Source organism: Salvelinus fontinalis, chromosome 17 (assembly GCF_029448725.1).
Source record: "Salvelinus fontinalis isolate EN_2023a chromosome 17, ASM2944872v1, whole genome shotgun sequence".
NCBI classification, from domain to species: Eukaryota; Metazoa; Chordata; class Actinopteri; order Salmoniformes; family Salmonidae; genus Salvelinus; species Salvelinus fontinalis.
Genome location: NC_074681.1, coordinates 41,777,484 through 41,797,370, shown reverse-complemented (window position 1 = coordinate 41,797,370; position 19,887 = coordinate 41,777,484). Strand labels below are relative to the sequence as shown.

General features: G+C 44.2%; 1 protein-coding gene across 4 annotated transcripts in view; it reads left to right on the top strand.

The window, feature by feature from the left end:
• The window catches only part of LOC129814417 (low-density lipoprotein receptor-related protein 8-like), a 179,444-nt gene that overhangs the window by 143,338 nt on the left and 16,219 nt on the right, over window positions 1-19,887 (top strand). For all 4 annotated transcript variants that reach the window (XM_055867526.1, XM_055867527.1, XM_055867525.1 and 1 more), the window contains 6 exons: window positions 660-779; window positions 1,564-1,689; window positions 6,011-6,182; window positions 8,385-8,618; window positions 8,843-8,961; window positions 13,536-13,675. In XM_055867526.1, coding sequence (XP_055723501.1) covers window positions 660-779; window positions 1,564-1,689; window positions 6,011-6,182; window positions 8,385-8,618; window positions 8,843-8,961; window positions 13,536-13,675 — 911 coding nt within the window. The remainder of the gene's footprint in view (window positions 1-659; window positions 780-1,563; window positions 1,690-6,010; window positions 6,183-8,384; window positions 8,619-8,842; window positions 8,962-13,535; window positions 13,676-19,887) is intronic.

The following is a 19,887-nucleotide window of genomic DNA, read 5'->3' as shown; positions in this document are numbered from 1 at the left end:
ATCATGATTTTGGAAATTCTCCCACGACCCCATCTTCATATCACGCGACCCCTAGTTTGGGAACCGCTGGGATACGCTGTTATTCACTGATATACCGTTATTGGTGGAAAGCATTTTTCAGCCATCTTTGATTGTTTAATTGGTGATTCAATTCATCTTTATTGTGTTCAGGCCTAATTCACTTCCTGAATGCTTTCATTCATTCGCTTCCTTCTCTCGCTCAGTCCTACTTCAAAACAGTGAGGGAACATGTGAGCGCAACTTGACTGGCAGCTATTTGATAGGGTTTTACCGAAGAGGAGAGGAGAAAGCTGGGCATTGTGGAAGATCAGAGATGCTGAGAAGCTTCCAAATGAATTATTGAAGGGCTCTCAATAGGACGGTGTTAACTCCTTCGGAACTCAAGGGAGATTCCATGGAGTAGAACTGAGCAAGTGGGGTGAGCGACGGGAACGGAAAATGAGAAGTGGAATTGGGCCACTCTCTCAGTTACTGTCATGGTTGTGTTCATTTGGGCACGCACCAGAAAACGTTTTAAGTCCAAGTAGTCCCTCGCTGTTTCAGTCCGTTATCTTTTGTTTGGTGCTGAATGGATATGACCCAGGTGCTAAAAGGCCTCTCTTAGTGGTTATATCTGACCTCTGACCTCTGTCTCCCAGGACTCAACGAGTGCACGCTCAACAACGGCGGCTGCTCTCACATCTGTCTGGATCGACCAATTGGCTACGAGTGCCAGTGTCCCACCGGGTACCAGCTACTGGACAAGAGGACATGTGGAGGTGAATATTGAGAGTGCGCGCACACACATACGACAGTATACAGATGCACACACACACACACACAGACACACACACACACACAGACACACAGAACAGTATAGACACACACACACACATAAATAGTACCGTGACCTTTATACCCCCTTCTCGAAATTCCATTCCTTTTTATCAGTATCATTTCTCCATCTCACTCAAAGTTAAAGACTGCTATCTGTTGGAAGAAATGTGAAGACTTGAACCCACAGAGACGGTCTCATATTTTCACCTCTTTTTGAATTGCAATTTTGTCTTCAAAGTACAGCTTTTAAGCCACAGAATTGATTGTACCTTTTATTTTACCAAGCGAGATCTGGTCGGTCCAAGGTGACAGCTCTTTACCCCCCACCTTAAATTCACAACTGCACCCACATATACACACACATTATGTTCTTCTATCCTCGTGGGGACCTAAAATGTGTATCCATTCAAAATCCTAGTTCCCTTACCCTAACCTTAACTCTAACCTTAACCCGTAACCCTAAACCTAACCACTAACTCCTTACCCTAACACTAATTATAACCCTAACCCTAAACCTAACCCCTAAGTTTAAAGTAGCCTTTGTCCTCATGGGGACGTGGGAAATGTACCCACAAGGGAGGATCGTCCTTGTTTTTTTTCTATCCTTGTGGGGACTTTGGGGGATTTTAGGTCCTCGCGAGGACATAAGAACCAACCAACCAACATACACACCTCCGCCATTAGAGTCCAGTGTGATTGATAACCCCCTCTTCCATTCCGCCCCAGACATTGATGAGTGCGAGAGCCCCAACGCCTGCAGCCAGATCTGCATCAACTACAAGGGAGACTTCAAGTGCGAGTGCTACCAAGGCTATGAGATGGACCCCGTCACCAAGACCTGCAAGGCAGAGGGTGAGTGACAGCGGGAGGGAAGGGGGACGGGGGAAGGGATAGAGTGAGGGTTGAAGCAGAGGGAGGAAGGGATGAAGGGAGGACAGACAGAGGGAGGTAGAGACATCAAGTATGAGTGCTATGAGATGGACCCCGTCCCCAAGACCGGCAAGGCAGAGGGTGAGTGACAGCGGGAGGGAAGGGGGATAGGGAGGGAGAAGGAAAAGAGATGAACCCCAAACCGATCCCTAGCCCATACCCCTTAAAACCTCTTATGGATCCCTTTCACGCGCCAATCTCTTTAGCGGGATCGATTTGACAACATTCAGTGAAATGGCAGCGTGCCAAATTCAAACTACAGGAATATCAATATTCAACATTCACGAAAATATATGTGTAATACATCAAAATATAGCTTAACTTCTTGTTAATCCAGCCGCTGTGTCAGATTTCAAAAAGGCTTTACTGCGAAAGCAGACCATGCGATTATCTGAGGACAGCGCCCCGCATAAAAATAATTTTTCAACCAGGCAGGTGCGACACAAAAGTCAGAAATAGCCATATAAAAATGCCTTACCTTTGAAGATCTTCTTCTTTTTGCAATCCCAAAGTTCTCATTGACACAATGAATGGTCATTTTGTTCGATAAATTCCTTCTTTATATACCCAAAATGTCAATTTATTTGTCTCGTTTGATTCTGAAATACACCAGTTCCAACTCGCCCAACATGACAACAAAGTATCGAATAAGTTACCTGTAAACTTGGTCCAAACATTTCAAACAACGTTCCTAATCCAACCTCAGGTATCCTAAAATGTAAATAATCGATCAAATTTAAGACGGAATAAACTGTTTCTAATACTTGATAAAAAACAACGTGAGGGGCGTTCCAGTTCACGCACATAAAAACAGTAGAGTCCACCTGGAGTGACACTTACAATGAATAGGACTACTTCTTAATTTGTCAAAAGAAAAACATCAAACAATTTCCAGACTGTTGACATCTAGTGGAAGCCATAGGAACTGCAACCAGGTTCCTCATAAATAGGCCTTCCCATAGAAAACCATTGGGAAATCCTATGACCTCAATTTCCCACCCCCCTGGATGGTTTGTCCTCTGGGTTTCGCCTGCCAAATCAGGTCTGTTATACTCACAGACGTTATTTTAACAGTTTTAGAAACTTTAGAGTGTTTTCTATCCAAATCTACCAATTATATGCATATCCTAGCTTCTGGGCCTGAGTAACAGGCAGTTTACTTTGGGCACGCTTTTCATCCGGACGTCAAAATACTGCCCCCTAGCCTAAAGGTATGTATGCAGTATGGTTAAAATTCTACCTAGACTATCAGATCGCAAGGTGGAGCTTTCAGCGTTTTTCATATCCATTCTCCTGAGATCTAGTGCCTATGGATGTGTGGCACATGGCACAGGAGCTGGATAATTTTTTTATATTTATACAGGAGACTATAAGGTTATATCTGCTCTCTGTTTGCTGCATCAACAAGCACCCAAGAGGTTCAATTAGGTGTTTCTGTATTTCAGGAAAGAAACAACACCCGTAGCACCCATATAAAGGTTTTAATGCCATATTGGTTTTTGATAACAAAGAGGCACTTACATTTTCCTCTGAATTATCTTGTTGCTCCTCATTGTCTTTTCACGCACCTGGGTTGGTACGTAGTTAATCTAAAACACCTAACAAGTGTCAGTATTTATTTATTTTATCAGGTAAGTTGACTGAGAACACATTCTCATTTGCAGCAACGACCTGGGGAATAGTTACAGGGGAGAGGAGGGGGATGAATGAGCCAATTGTAAACTGGGGATTATTAGGTGACCATGATAGTTTGAGGGCCAGATTGGGAATTGAGCCAGGAGACCGGGGTTAACACCCCTACTCTTACGATAAGTGCCATGGGATCTTTAATGACCTCAGAGAGTCAGGACACCCGTTTAACGTCCCATCCGAAAGACGGCACCCTACACAGGGCAGTGTCCCCAATCACTGCCCTGGGGCATTGGGATATTTTTTTAGACCAGAGGAAAGAGTGCCTCCTACTGGCCCTCCAACACCACTTCCAGCAGCATCTGGTCTCCCATCCAGGGACTGACCAGGACCAACCCTGCTTAGCTTCAGAAGCAAGCCAGCAGTGGTATGCAGGGTGGTACGCTGCAAATTCTCAGTATGACTGCTGATTCTCTCTCTCACACACACACACACACACACACACACACACACACACACACACACACACACACACACACACACACACACACACACACACACACACACACACACACACACACACACACACACACACACACACACAGATGCACACTCTCATACTTAAACACACACAGCCCAGCCGTGCTAAATGATATTAGTGCATTTTAATGACAGTAATATCACAGCAGTCGACAGGCTTAAGGGACCCGCTGCTACTTTAGTCACACTCACTCATTCACAAACTCACTCAATCACTCATTCACTGACACACACGTACAAACCACTGCTTCTTTAGTCGGTGAATGAGCGTTGTGTGTAACTATCCCACTGCTTCCAATTAGGAAATGTTTTTTTAAGAATGTAAACATGGCCTCTTCTCTCCTCTTTTCTCAATTCCTCTCTCTTCAACCTTTTGGGGATTATTTTCTGATGAGACAAAAATGACAGAAATTACCCTCTTGGCATTGTTATTTGGAGAGGTACTCATGTCACGCTATTAGAAATAATTTGTTGTAATGAGCTAAACTGCTGTGACTCACCTTGGTGCCTCGAGGGCATGTGAGCGTAATTAGATTGATTCAGAATGTAAATACGTCAATCTGTCGCTAAAGCTAGATAGGAAAGTAGTGTGGTTTAATTAGATAATGTTTCTTTATCCTGCTCCACTAGCTTTTGATGGGTTTTTTTTGGGGGGGGGGGGGGGGGGTTCAGTGTGTGTGTGGCAAGAGCATATACAGTGTGCACTTGCGTATCATGTACGCTATGTGGACTCGGCTATTTCAGCCACACCCGTTGCTGACAGGTGTATAAAATCTAACACACAGCCTTGCAATCTCCATAGACAAACATTGGCAGTAGAATGGTTTACAGCGTGAGTCTTTCAGGGTAAGTCTTTCTGGGTAAGGCTACTTAACAGCTTCTACCCCCGAGCCATAATTAATCAAATTGACTATTTGCATTTTAAACTGCTGTTTACCCCTACCTACATGTACATATGACCTAATTTACCTTGACTAACCTGTACCCCACACATTGACTCTATTTACCCCTACCTACATGTACATATGACCTCATTTACCCTGACTAACCTGTACCCCACACATTGACTCTGGTTACCCCTACCTACATGTACATATGACCTAATTTACCTTGACTAACCTGTACCCCACACATTGACTCTGTTTACCCCTACCTACATGTACATATGACCTCATTTACCCTGACTAACCTGTACCCCACACATTGACTCTGTTTACCCCTACCTACATGTATATATGACCTCATTTACCCTGACTAACCTGTACCCCACACATTGACTCTGGTTACCCCTACCTACATGTACATATGACCTCATTTACCCTGACTAACCTGTACCCCACACATTGACTCTGTTTACCTCTACCTACATGTACATATGACCTCATTTACCCTGACTAACCTGTACCCCACACATTGACTCTGGTTACCCCTACCTACATGTACATATGACCTCATTTACCCTGACTAACCTGTACCCCACACATTGACTCTGTTTACCCCTACCTACATGTACATGTGACCTCATTTACCCTGACTAACCTGTACCCCACACATTGACTCTGTTTACCCCTACCTACATGTACATATGACCTCATTTACCCTGACTAACCTGTACCCCACACATTGACTCTGGTTACCCTTACCTACATGTACATGTGACCTCATTTACCCTGACTAACCTGTACCCCACACATTGACTCTGGTTACCCCTACCTACATGTACATATGACCTCATTTACCTTGACTAACCTGTACCCCACACATTGACTCGGTTATTGTTTTGTTTATTGTGTTACTTTTTTACTTCAGTTTATCTAGTAAATATTTTATTAACTCTTATTTTCTTAAAACTGCATTGTTGGTTAAGGGCTTGTAAGTAAGCATTCCACTGTAAGTTCTACACCTGTTGTATTCGGCGCATGTGACAAATAAAATGAGATTTGAAAAGTCAAGGGGTGTGAATACTTTCTCACCCCTTCTGTAGAAAGACCCCAGGAAGATAGGCCATAGAATATGAATTCTGGCCATAGAATATGGGCGAAATAACTTGACCTCTCCACTTTCCCTTCTACAGGGAAGTCTCCCTACCTGATGTTCACCAACCGCCATGAGATCCGTCGGGTGGACCCAGTGAAGAAGGATTACAGCCAGGTGCTGGCAACCCAGAAAAACGCTGTGGCACTTGACATAGACGTGACCAATAACCGCCTGTTCTGGTGCGACCGCTTCCACCGCAACATCTACAGGTACTGGTTCTGACACTTGACCTTAGAGCTGCAATTTACAAAATTCCTGAAACTTTCCCCAAGTTCACAGGTTTTTCAGAAATCCTACTTGGAGGATTTCCAATTTAATCATTGCTTCCTGATTCCCACCTGGGAACTTTGAGGGGAAAAAATCGGACCCCTTTCCGAATAGATAACCTATGAACTTTGGGAAGGACAATCACTCACTCACTAATTTCCTTATGCAATCACCTCTTAGGATTGCTTTGTTTTTGAAAATGTTTGTCTTGAAAAATAAATATATTTCAAAAGTTGTTCATCTGAACGCATTTCAACACAGATGGATTGGATTAATATGGATTAATCTAGTGGATTATGTACATTATTATATTATCATTTTTTCCTACTTGAGTGGGAGCCAGTCACTTTTAATAAACTCATTTGTTTTATCCCTCATACCTCTCTAACCTCTACCTGGTGTCTCTTATCCCACATGGGAGTGTGCTAATTGGGACAGTATATCAGAGAACTGGAATCTATACCCATTACCTATACTCATCTCCCCTGTTGTAAAGGTGCCCAGTCATTAGCTTGTAGGACAGCTCCCTGTGTGGACAGCTGCTATTCTGGATACAGTGTCTCACCTACAGAGACTGACTGTGAGATGAACCCTATGAAATTAACACAAGGTTAATTTATTTCGTTAAGCCATGGCCAGCCACAAGTGTCACTCTGTTACTGGCACCACTAGGACCATCAGCAACTGAGGCAGAGATTCAAACCAACACAGATTACTGACCTGTGCACGAGAGGTCTTCACGGGTCCAAAAAGTTAAGTCTGTTCTGAAATGGATCTGTGGCTTTCCCACCCAACCCGATATGCATTAATACATTTTTTAAAAACAGACCCGCTCAGAATGAACCCGAGGACAGTCAGACCCGTTCTGAAAAGGCCTGTTGATAATAAGACCCAAACAGACCCGTGCTGGTTCGGATCCCAGACACCCATTCAGATCTGAGAGTAGAACGAAAGAGCGAAAGAAACCTCCGACTGGGTGCTGCCAGCGCCACCAATAAACAAGTGATACTGTCCAAATGATCCACAGTTACGTGTCCTCAAAAATTGCATATAACAACAACAAAAATATTCGGTTGTGTTTCGATGTGTAGCATATTCTAAACTTCATAGCCTGTTGTTTTATTGATTTTTAACTTTCCTAAAACATGAATTTCCCCCCTCTGAGCTTAAAGAGCTACATTCATCAGGGCATTGCTTGCATGTAGGCCTATAAGCTAAGGCATCCACTGTATGATATTAATATTTCAAAAAATATACATAAAGGAAGAGAAGCTTACTCCTAGCCCTAGAGAGACCAAGAGAAAGATAGAGATATGCCGGCAATATGTTCCCAACACCAACAGGCTTCTGCTACACAGATAAAGCATACAGAAGGAAGCTAATTTGTAAATTTTCAATCAGAATATGTTTCATAACATTATATTGTTAGATTAAAGGATTAACTCTGGCAGGTCTAAAACATTCTTCATCACCTCAGGTTCAACTGTCGGAGGCAGTTGGGAGGGCTGATGCGTTCTGCCTTCATAGGCCTGCAGTAGCTAGTCCTACTAATAGCCATACCACATCAAACCTTGACAACTTTATTAGGGTAGTATTGAAAGTAAGTCAAGTCATTGTTTATAGGGAAAACATGAACAGGTTATTATATTGTGGCATTAAAGTAAGTTTTGCATCTCGCCTTTTTTGGGGTTTTCCTTTTCATGTTTTGAGAGCGAGTAGCCCTAGTAACCCTACCGGTAACTCTTTTATGTTGCGGCAAACACAATATTACAGTTGGAACTTAATTTGGCCAAAGAAAATGGCTGAACATAATGAAACAAAGCACTTGTTGCATATTTAAAGAACTGATTTGGGGGGAAAAGACGGCTAATTATAATCCTACATTGAAATCATACATTTAAAAGAATCTTCATAAATGTGTCTTCAGCAGGGATATAAATCTCCTCTGGCAGACCGTTACCCGTCTGACGTTTGCTCAAGTATAAATCCCCTTTAAAATTCAATCACAGTGCACAGGTCGTCTATCTGCGTTGAATCCTGGCTCTTACTTTCCCTCTTTCGAGGTAGCTGGTGCAAGTCTTTGAGTGTGATTCACAAGCTTTTCTTTTTACACCCCTATCTATTGTCATATTGCCATCCCCCAGTGCTCTGATCCCGGAGGCCAGTGTCCCGTCCCAGCAGGTGACCCTGGTGGACTCTGGCTCTCTCCTCTCGCCCGAGGGCCTGGCCCTAGACTGGGTCCAGCACAACCTCTACTGGACCGACTCGGGCCACAAGACCGTCTCGGTGGCCTCGGCCTACGACGGCCTCAAGAGGAGGGTGCTGGTGGACACGGAACTCAGCGAGCCCAGAGCCATAGCCCTGGACCCCCAGCACGGGTAAGTGTGGTGTAAACATGCATACAGCAGTAAACAACTTGATTTCGTGTTGGTTTCCCGAGAATATCATAATATATGCCTTTCAGCAGATGCTTTTTTCCAAACCGACTTAGTCATGCAGGCATACATTTTACATAATGGTGGTCACGGGGATCAACCCACTATCCTGGCGTTCCAAGCGCTCTACCAACTGATCTACAGAGGACCACCATTCCTCTCCCCAGGTTCATGTACTGGTCTGACTGGGGCACCCGGGCCAAAATTGAGAAGGCTGGGATGAATGGGGTGGACCGACAGGTCTTGGTGTCAGATAACATCGAGTGGCCCAACGGCATCACCCTAGGTAAGAGGGCTCGCACACAGACTCACATATATGGTCACATATATACACACACATACACACACAAACACAAACAGATCTAGACAGACCCAGACGCACACACGCACGCACACACACACGGGGGGGGTTTACGCAACACCACTTTTAGGTGAGCGCCTTACAGTGGGTTTTCACTGCATTAGAAGTTCTGCCCCCAGAGAGATATGCGGGGGATTGTAGGAAGGTAAGCGGCGAGAATCCTGCTAGCAGAGTGGTAGAAAAAGTTCAGCTTTGCTCTACTTTATGCAAATTTCAAGCCAATCATTGGGTTGGAACGAAGCGTTGGAGTAAAGTGTTGGAGCGAAGCGTTGTCAAGAGGAGGCGCCGCGTTAGATATACCCTGTTGAAAGCATTTGCTGAAATACTTTGGTTTTAACAATAAAATGTATTTTTCAAGCAAGCTTAAAAAAAAAAAATCCTCTATATCTGTGCGCCTTAGAAACCTTTTAACACGAGAACAGCTGGGCCTCAACCTAATGAGCAGTCATTGTGACTGCAACATTCTAACAGTGTAATTAATACATTTCATATATGCTATTGCAAAAATAATAAGGTCTTGAGTAACATTAGAATACTATTATTATTATTTTATAACACAACAGAATTTTCATTATGCTATGCAGGCTTTTTGTAAAAACACAAAATTCAAGTGTTCAATCAATTTTATTCATGGAGTGTCTTCATTACAACTATGAAACAGAAAGCATATGTGTTGGAACATGGTAACAGTTTATTTTTATAACGACAAAAAAAGAAAAAATACCCCAAATGATGAAAACATCAGTAGCCTAAACATCATTATGAGTGCCAAGTGGCCTTGATAAATAGTGAAAATCAGCACAAAAGTAATCAAATCAAAGCAAAGTTTATTGGTCACATACACATGGTTAGCAGATGTTAATGCGAGGGTAGCGAAATGCTAATGCTTCTGGTTCCGACAGTGCAGTAATATCTAACAAGTAATCTGACAGTTCCCCAACACCTACCTAATACACACAAATCTAAAGGGGTGAATGAGAATATGTACATATAAGTATATGGATGAGCGATGGCCGAGCGGCATAGGCAAGGGTAACAATGTACGCTGAGAGTCGGGAAGCAAGTTCAGGGAGTGAATACATTTAATTAATAAATGAACAAAAAAAGAAACACTAGCAGCACACCGACATGAGACACCTACAATGACGACTGGGGAAGAAACCAAAGGGAATGACATATAAAGTGCAGGTAATTAAGTGCAGGTAGTCAGGTGATGGAGTCCAGGTGAGTGTCATTATGTGCACACCGCTGGTGACAGGTGTGCGCCCTAACGAGCAGCCTGGTGACCTAGAGGCCGGAGAGGGAACACACGTGACAGCAAGGTGCAATAGATGGTATAAAATACAGTATATACAGTTGAAGTCGGAAGTTTACATACACTTAGGTTGGAGTCATTAAAACTCGTTTTTCAAACCACTCCACAAATTTCTTGTTAACAACCTATCATTTTAGCAAGTCGGTTATGACATCTACTTTGTGCATGACAAAAGTAATGTTTCTAACAATTGTTCACAGACAGATTATTTCACTTATAATTCACTGTATCACAATTCGAGTAGGTCAGAAGTTTACATACACTAAGTTGACTGTGCCAGAAAATGATGTCATGGCTTTAAAAGCTTCTGTTAGGCTAATTTACATAATTTGAGTCAATTGGAGGTGTACCTGTGGATGTATTTCAAGGCCTACCTTCAAACTCAGTGCCTATTTGCTTGACATCATGAGAAAATCAAAAGAAATCAGCCAAGACTTCAAATAAAATGGTAGACCTCCACAAGTCTGGTTCATCCTTGGGAGCAATTTCAAAATGCCTGAAGGTACCACGTTAATCTGTACAAACAATAGTACACAAGTATAAACACCATGGGACATCGCAGCCATTATACCGCTCAGGAAGGAGACACGTTCTGTCTCCAAGAGATGAACGTACTTTGGTGCGAAAAGTGCAAATCAATCCCAGAACAACAGCAAAGGATCTTGTGAAGATGCTGGAGGAAACAGGTACAAAAGTATCTATATCCACAGTAAAACGAGTCCTATATCGACAACCTGAAAGGCCCTCAGCAAGGAAGGAACCACTGCTCCAAAACCGCCATAAAAAATATTTTTTTTGCAACTGCAAATGGTGACAAAGATTGTCCTTTTTGGAGAAAAGTCCTCTGGTCTGATGAAACAAAAATAGAACTGTTTGGCCATAATGACCATCATTATGTTTGGAGGAAAAAGGGGGAGGCTTGCAAGCCGAAGAACACCATCCCAACCGTGAAGCACGGGGGTGGCAGCATCCTGTTGTGCTGCAGGAGGGACTGGTGCACTTCACAAAATAGATGGCATCATGAGGAAGGAAAATTATGTGTATATATTGAAGGAACATCAAGACATCAATCAGGAAGTTATAGCTTGGTTGCAAATAAGTAACCCCAAGCATACTTCCAAAGTTGTGGCAAAATGGCTTATGGACAACAAGTCATGTTATTGGAGTGGCCATCAGAAAGCCCTGACCTCAATCCTATAGAAAATTTGTGGGCAGAACTGAAAAAGCGTGTGCGAGCAAGGATGCCTACAAACCTGACTCAGTTACACCAGTCCTGTCAGCAGGAATGGGAAAATTCACCCAACTTATTGTGGGATGATTGTGGAAGGCTACCCGAAACATTTGACTCAAGTTAAACAATTTAAAGGCAATACTACCAAATGCTAATTGAGTGTATGTAAACTTCTGACCCACTGGGAATGTAATGAAATAAATAAAAGCTGAAATAAATTATTCTCTACTATTATTCTATTATTCTGACATTTCACATTCTTAAAATAAAGTGGTGATCCTAACTTACATAGGACAGGGAATTTTTACTAGGATTAAATGTCAGGAATGGTGAAAAACTGCATTTTGCAGTCGTGGGTGAACAGGGAGTACAGGAGGGGGCTGAGCACGCACCCTTGTGGGGCCCTAGTGTTGATGGTCAGCGAGGTGGAGATGTTTCCTACTTTCACCACCTGGGGGTGGCCCATCAGAAAGTCCAGGACCCAATTGCACAGGGTGGGGTTGAGGCCCAGGGCCTCCAGCTTGATGATGAGCTTGGTGGGTACTATGGTGTTGAATGCTGAGCTATAGTCGATGAACAGCATTCTTACATAGGTATTCCTCTTGTACATGATGGGATAGGGCAGTGTGCTGGTGATTGCATCGTCTGTGGACCTGTTTGTGCTTTATGCATATTGATGTGGGTCTATTGTGGCCGGTAAGGTGGAGGTGATATGATCCTTGACTAGTCTCTCAAAGCACTTCACGATGACAGTTGTGAGTGCTACGGGGCAGTAGTCATTTAGTTCAGTTATCTTTGCCTTCTTGGGTACAGAAACACTGGTGGCCATCTTGAAGCATGTGGGGACAGCAGACTGGGATAGGGAGCGATTGAATGTGTCCGTAAACACACCAGCCAGCTGGTCTGTGCATGCTCTGGCATTATAATGAATTATAATGAATGTGTCAATATGACAGTAGTAAAAAATAGTCGATTATTGTCAGCTCGTGCTTACATTGAGTGCGTCTTCACGCAATGGCATCAGTTGGATTTAATTGAGCTGTTATCCCTTGTCCTAACAGATACGTTCTTCGTAACCTTCACTTGCTTGACGCACTTTAACATAGCCTTGTTTGCTTGTAGTGCTTGATAGTCTCCGGTACAATTACGCATGCTCTCACTGTGTAGCCTACTCCAAGTAGGTCAGAGTAGACTGATAAGACTGCTTTGATTTGGTGGACTGATATAGGGTACATACCATTTAGAGATTATGATTAGAGTACACCAATGCAATAGAATGGCCCGCCCTGTTCTTCATTCACAATTGGTGATTACATAATTATGCATCGTTCACTTCCCCTCGCTCTTCAACTCACCCATTCTCCCCCTTTCGCCCAACATACTTTAGTATATTTAATCTGTTGTTATATGAGTTAAAATTCGTTTCGGTATAGTTTAGGTTCAGTATCGAGGCAGTTATCGGGGTGATTATCAGCTGGGGAGAAGGAGCGGAGCAGGCCAAACTGTCGGGAAAAGGAGGGTCAACGGGGGAAAACCATTTAAAAAATGACATGCCCTCCTAAAACTGGTTATAACTCCAGTTCTGTTTGTGATATTAAGGTTCTAACACTGACGATGTGTTAAAAAGACTTATTTTGGAAAAATCAAGGAGCAGTCAAAATATCTGCTTTAGCAGTTCCAATGTTAATCATGATAATACAGTCCATTTGTAAAGTGCTTTTCCTTTGTTTCTTGCTTTGTTCTGGTTTGGATTTCACTAGTTTTGTTACATAGTGAACTTAGACTTTTACAGTTGATAACTCATCTCCTTTGAGTTGAAACTTCTTGATCTAACCCCAATTGATCGTTTGACTAAATATTATAATGAGCAATGTTTTCGGAGCTGTATGTCTGCCCAAGTGGCCATCAATGTGTGTGTGGGTGTGTGTGTGTGCGTGTGCGTGCGTGCATCAGATGTAGCCAACAGGCGTCTGTACTGGGTAGACTCCAAGCTGCACCTCATCTCCAGCGTGGACCTGAACGGGGCTCACCGCCGGACACACCTGTCCTCCTCAGAGAGACTGGGACACCCCTACGCACTGGCCGTGTTTGAGGTGAGAGAGTGTGTGTGTGGTTTTGCCGTGTGTGCCGCTCTAATGGGAACATCTTGCGAGTGAAAGGTTGAGCGAGCAGAGGAATGAGATAGGTGTCTGTGGGCACGCCTTTAATGAGCTGAAATAAAGGCTGATGAGAAGTTGGAGACACAGAGAGTGGGAGGAAGGGAAGGAGAGGAATAAAAGGTGAAAAGAGAGGGGAAGGGGCAGAGAGAGAGAACTTTATTCTGGAAAAATTAAGTATAAAAACATTCTCTATGTGGGTTAAGATGGGAAATGAAGGCCTGACAATTGTCTATTCAATTATATACTTTCAGTTAGGGTTACATATTACAGTAACTTTCCCAAAATTCCCAGGTTTCCCAGTTGGAAGTTTACCGGAATCAGGAAGGAAAGAGCAGGAAATCAAGAATCTGTAAAGTTACCAGAATTTTGCAACCCTTGTCCCATTTGTCCTAGGATCAGCCAGGGTGCACAATAACTATTTGTGTAACGCCAATAGTTTTACAAGCGTTGTGTACAAGCTACAAAAGTTAAAGGGGTAGTTGACCCAAATTGCAAAATAACACATCGGTTTCCTTAAAGGCCCAGTGCAGTCAAAACTAGTTTTATATATATTTCCATACTATGAGGTTGGAATAATACTGTGAAATTGTAAACATTTTGATACTAGCCTTTTAGTGTAAAAGCTTAAAATTCAGCCTGTTTTGGTGGGATTGGAGCTTTGGCCTGCATGGTGGATTTGTTAATAGACAAATAAGAAAGAAAGTTCCAAACCTCTCTGCCAATAACAGCTAGTTTTCAGTTTTCCCCATCCCCACTCAGACCACTCCCAGACATTCCTAGCTAAATTATTTATTGAGAAATTGAGCTTTGCCAAGAAGCTATTTTTGTTTATTTTTTACCATTTTAATTTAATAGAATCTCAGTAAGGTACTTAATTGTTACCCAGAAAGGATTTGATATTGAGATAAAAACATCTGCATTGAACTTTGAAGCATTCTATGGACAATGCATGACAGCAATCCATGCTTTGGTTTTGTTTACCTGGCCACTGTTTCAAATGCTAACTTTTTTGCATTTGTTGCACAAAGTCTATGGTTCTATATTAGCATTTTCGCGCGTCATGTCCAAATCATCCATATGTAACTTCATTGAGCTACACAATCAACTTGTGATTTTTTTACACCTTTTTCGAGGTATCCAATTGGTAGTTATAGTCCTGTCCCATCGCTGCAACTCCCGTACGGACTCAGGAGAGGTGAAGTTCGAGAGCCGTGCGTCCTCCCGAAACACAACCCAGCCAAGCCGCGCTGCTTCTTGACACAACACCCACTCAACCAGGAAGCCAGCCGCACCAATGTGTCAGAGGAAACGCCGTACACACCAGGCGACCATGTAAGTGTGCATTGCGCCCGGTCCGCCACAGGAGTCGCTAGTGTGCGATGGGACAGGAACATCCCTGCGGCCAAACCCTCCCCTAACCAGGACGACGCTGGGCCAATTGTGCGCCGCCCCATGGGTCTAGCGGTCGCGGCCAGCTGCGACGGAGCGTGGACTCAAACCAGGGTCTCTAGTGGCACAGCTAGCACAGCGATGCACTGCGCCACTCGGGGGGCCTTAAGTATGATTTTGACATGAAGCACAAACATGCTAATATACTGTAGGTACCATGTCCTCCTAATTCAATATCTAGACCCATTTGTTTTTAATGTCTTTCAAATATCATTAATTTCCGACTTGACTGTCCCCATTACCCTCCTGAGACAGAAACTCCAGAAGTAAAGACAGCCATTAAGTAATTAATGGCGCTACACAGACGGAGCGATCGTTACCCTGGGCTGCTATCTTCTCCTAAACAAATATCAACACACGTTAGATGTGTTTTTTTACTGTGTATTTCTTTCATTGTTTGACTGTCCTTATTGACCTATGCAGACTAGGGACCCCAGACGGAAAGACATTCAAGTCATTGAATGGTGTGACGCTGACTGAAGCAGCTATCATTAGCTGAGTGCTGCTGTGTCACGCAGCGCTTGATGTCTGTGTTTAGTCTCCCACTGCCGTGTGTGTGTTTAGTCTATGACTGCTGTGTTTGTTTTGTCTTCCCCTCTGGGATGACAGACTGTGCGGAATAAACAGAGGAGTTACTGGAGAGGAGAGGGAGCTGAGAGCTGCCCAGAGCTCTGTTGTTGTTGTTAGTGACACACACACTGCAGGCACTGGCCACAACATTGGCACACACATAGATGCCACACACAAGTGCGTGGGCACATACACACACATACACACACATATACACACACACACACACACACACACACACACACACACACACACACACACACACACACACACACACACACACACATACACACACACACACACACACACACACACACACTGCAGGCAGGGCCACAACACTGGCACACACACGCATATTGATGTACACATACATACAGATTATTGCACGTACACACAGATGCTCGTATGCACACACACACACACACACACACACACACACACACACACACACACACACACACACACACACACACACACACACACACACACACACACACACACTGCAGGCACAGCTATGACACACTGGCATCCACCCAGATTAAAGTTGTACTGCTGGCCCTAGTCATATCGCACACAGACAGGCTGGCAGCTGGGTAACGGGTGGGCCAGAGGGAAGTGTCTGTCTGTGTGATGTGTGTGTGCTTATGCATACACAGCGTGTGTTTGTGCGTGGTGCATTTGCTTGCTCCCAAGTAGGGCTGCGGTGGTCATGAAAATTTGGAACGTCTACATCAGGGATCATCAACTAAATTCAGCTGTGGCACAACTTTTTATTTTGCGGATGGTCAGTGGGCCAGAACACATTTACTAATAATTTGGGGACTGAAAATTGACGGCAAGAAGCCCAAACAGATATAATATTAGACTAAAACATAATCATTTCATACCTTGCTTACATTTGTATACGGTCACATATACTGAACAAAAATATAAACGCAACATGTCAAGTGTTTGTTTCATGAGCTGAAATAAACAATTCCATAAATGTTCCATACGCACAAAAATATTATTTCTCTCAGATGTTGTGCACAAGTTTGTTTACATCCCTGTTAGTGAGCATTTATCCTTTGCCAAGATACTCCATCCACCTGACAGGTGTGGCATATCAAGAAGCTGATTAAACAGTATGATCATTACACAGGTGCACCTTGTGCTGGAGACAATAAAAGGCCACTCTAAAATGTGCAGTTTTGTCACATAACACAATGCCTGTCACGTTCCTGACCTGTTTTCTGTTGTTTTTGTATTTGTTTAGTATGGTCAGGGCGTGAGTTGGGGTGGGCAGTCTATGTTATTTGTTTCTTGTTTAGGTTCATGGTTAATTAGCCTTATATGGTTCTCAATCAGGGGCAGGTGTTTGACGTTTCCTCTGATTGAGAACCATATGAAGGTAGGCTGTTCTCACTGTTGGTTTGTGGGTGATTGTCTTCCGTGTCAGTGTTTGTACCACACGGGACTGTTTCGTTTGTGTAGTCTGTTCCTGTTCGTGCGTTCTTCGTTGTTTGTTAAGTTCTCATGTTCAGGTCGGTCTACGTCGTTTTGTTATTTTGTAATTTATCAAGTGTGCTTCTTGTTCGTCTTGTCTAATAAATTCTATCATTATGTCTACACACCTCGCTGCGTTTTGGTCCGATCCATGCTCCTCCTCGTCTGAGGAGGAAAACGACTTAGACGAGTGTTACAGAATCACCCACCAACAAAGGATCAAGCAGCGGGGTAACGGGCAGCAGCGACAGCAGCAGCTATCTCAGGATTTCTGGACATGGGAGGAAATACTGGACAGTAAAGGACCATGGGCACAACCTGGAGAATATCGCCGCCCTCGTGAAGAGCTGGAGGCAGCTAAAGCCGAGAGGCGGCGGTATGAGGAGGCAGCACAGAAGCAGGAGCAAAACCTGGACTACACTACGTGGGAGGAGATCGACAGGTGGGCGATCGACCCAGGGAGAAGGCCGGAGCCCGCCTGGGATTCTCTGGCGCAGTGTGAGGAGGGATACCGGCGAATGGAGGCAGCACGACGACGTGGTAGGAAGCCTGTAAGTCAAGCCTGTAAGCCATGCCCATTTCTTGGGGGGGGGGGGGGGGCTAAAGGGTAGTCTGGCGAAGTCAGGTAGGAGACCTGCGCCAACTTCCCGATCTTACCGTGGAGAGCGAGAGTACGGGCAGACACCGTGTTATGCGGTAGAGCGCACGGTGTCTCCTGTACGTGTGCATAGCCCGGTGCGGGTTATTCCACCTCCCCGCACTGGTAGGGCTAGATTGAGCATTGAGCCAAGTGCCATGAAGCCGGCTCAACATATCTGGCCTCCAGTACGTCTCCTCGGGTCGGTGTACATGGCACCAGCCTTACGCATGGTGTCCCCGGTTCGCCAACACAGGCCAGTGCTGGTTATTCCACCTCCCCGCACTGGTCGGGCTACGAGGAGCATACAACCAGGTAAGGTTGGGCAGGCTCGGTGCTCAAGGGAGCCAGTACGCCTGCACGGTCCGGTATATCCGGCGCCACCTCCCCGCCCCAGCCCAGTACCACCAGTGCCTACACCACGCACCAGGCTTCCTGTGCGTCTCCAGAGCCCTGTTCCTCCTCCACGCACTAGCCCTATGGTGCGGTTCTACAACCCGGTACCACCAGTTCCGGCACCACGCACCAAGCCTCCTGTGCGTCTCCAGAGCCCTGTTCCTCCTCCACGCACTAGCCCGGAGGTGCGTGTCTCCAGCCCGGTACCACCAGTTCCGGCACCACGCACCAAGCCTCCTGTGCGTCCTGTTGCTGCTCCCCGCACTAGCCTTAAGGTGCGTGTCCTTAGCCCGGTACCACCAGTTCCGGCACCACGCACCAGGCCTACAGTGCGCCTCAGCCGGCCAGAGTCTGCCGTCTGGCCAGCGGCGCCTGAACTGCCCGCGTGTTCGTCTTGTCTAATAAATTCTAGCATTATGTCTACACACCTCGCTGCGTTTTGGTCCAATCCATGCTCCTCCTCGTCTGAGGAGGAGAACGACTTAGACGAACGTTACAATGCCACAGATTTCTCAAGTTTTGAGGGAGTGTGTCGAACAAAGTTGTTGCCAGAGAATTTTATGTTCATTTCTCTACCATAAGCTTCAGACAATTTGGCAGTACGTCCAAACGGCCTCACAACTGCAGACCACGTGTAACCGCTCCAGCCCAGGACCTTCACATGCTTCTTCTTCACCAGCCACCCGGACAGCTGATGAAACTAAGGAGTATTTCTGTCTGTAATAAAGCCTTTTTGTGGAGAAAAACTCATTCTGATTGGCTGGGCCTAGCTTCCCCGTGGGTGGGCCTATGCCCTCTCAGGCCCATCCATGGCTGCGCCGCTGCCCAGTCATGTGAAATCCATAGATAAGGGCCTAATTTATTTATTTCAATTGACTGATTTCCTTATATGCACTGTGCATTTTCTTTAATTCTGAGCACCGTAGGTGGACGCTAGGCTTGGGCAATATACTGTTTATACCGGGGTATTCGGAAATACCGCCAATATGATTTTCAATACCATTTTTTTTAAATGAACTGTAACTCCGTAACATTTTTGAAATTGTTGCATGTTGCATATTTTTGTTCAGTATATCTCTATATTATACTTGGGAATACTTTGGAACAGATTTCCAAAATTAAAAATCACTTGGAGCTGATATGCTGGGGTTTTTATATTATTTTATGTCCAACAATACAAAAAAATAAAGAAAGTTATTGATTACAAAAAATTTGCTGGAATCTCGGGGGGTTTAATAAAATCCTGCGGGCCGCCAGTTGAGGAACCGTTTTAAAAAGTATAATAAATCCATTTAATTAACACCATCACAATAATAAAGCCATCACAAAAAATCCATGATTTATTTTAGGCAGGTCTTAAGAAACATTATGATATGAATAAAATATATTTCAGAAGAGCAGAATAACATATTCTGGAGTTGTTACTGATCTGGCTAAATGCCTTGCCACTGGCATAGCCTAGGCTGTAGGCTAGTTCATTTAGCAGACAAGATTTGCTTATATGCCATTATTTTATATTATTTTATAGTAAGAAGAATACAATTTGAACATAGCTGAATTAAATAAATGATATTTTTCCCCAAAGGATTTCTGAGTGATTGCGCACATT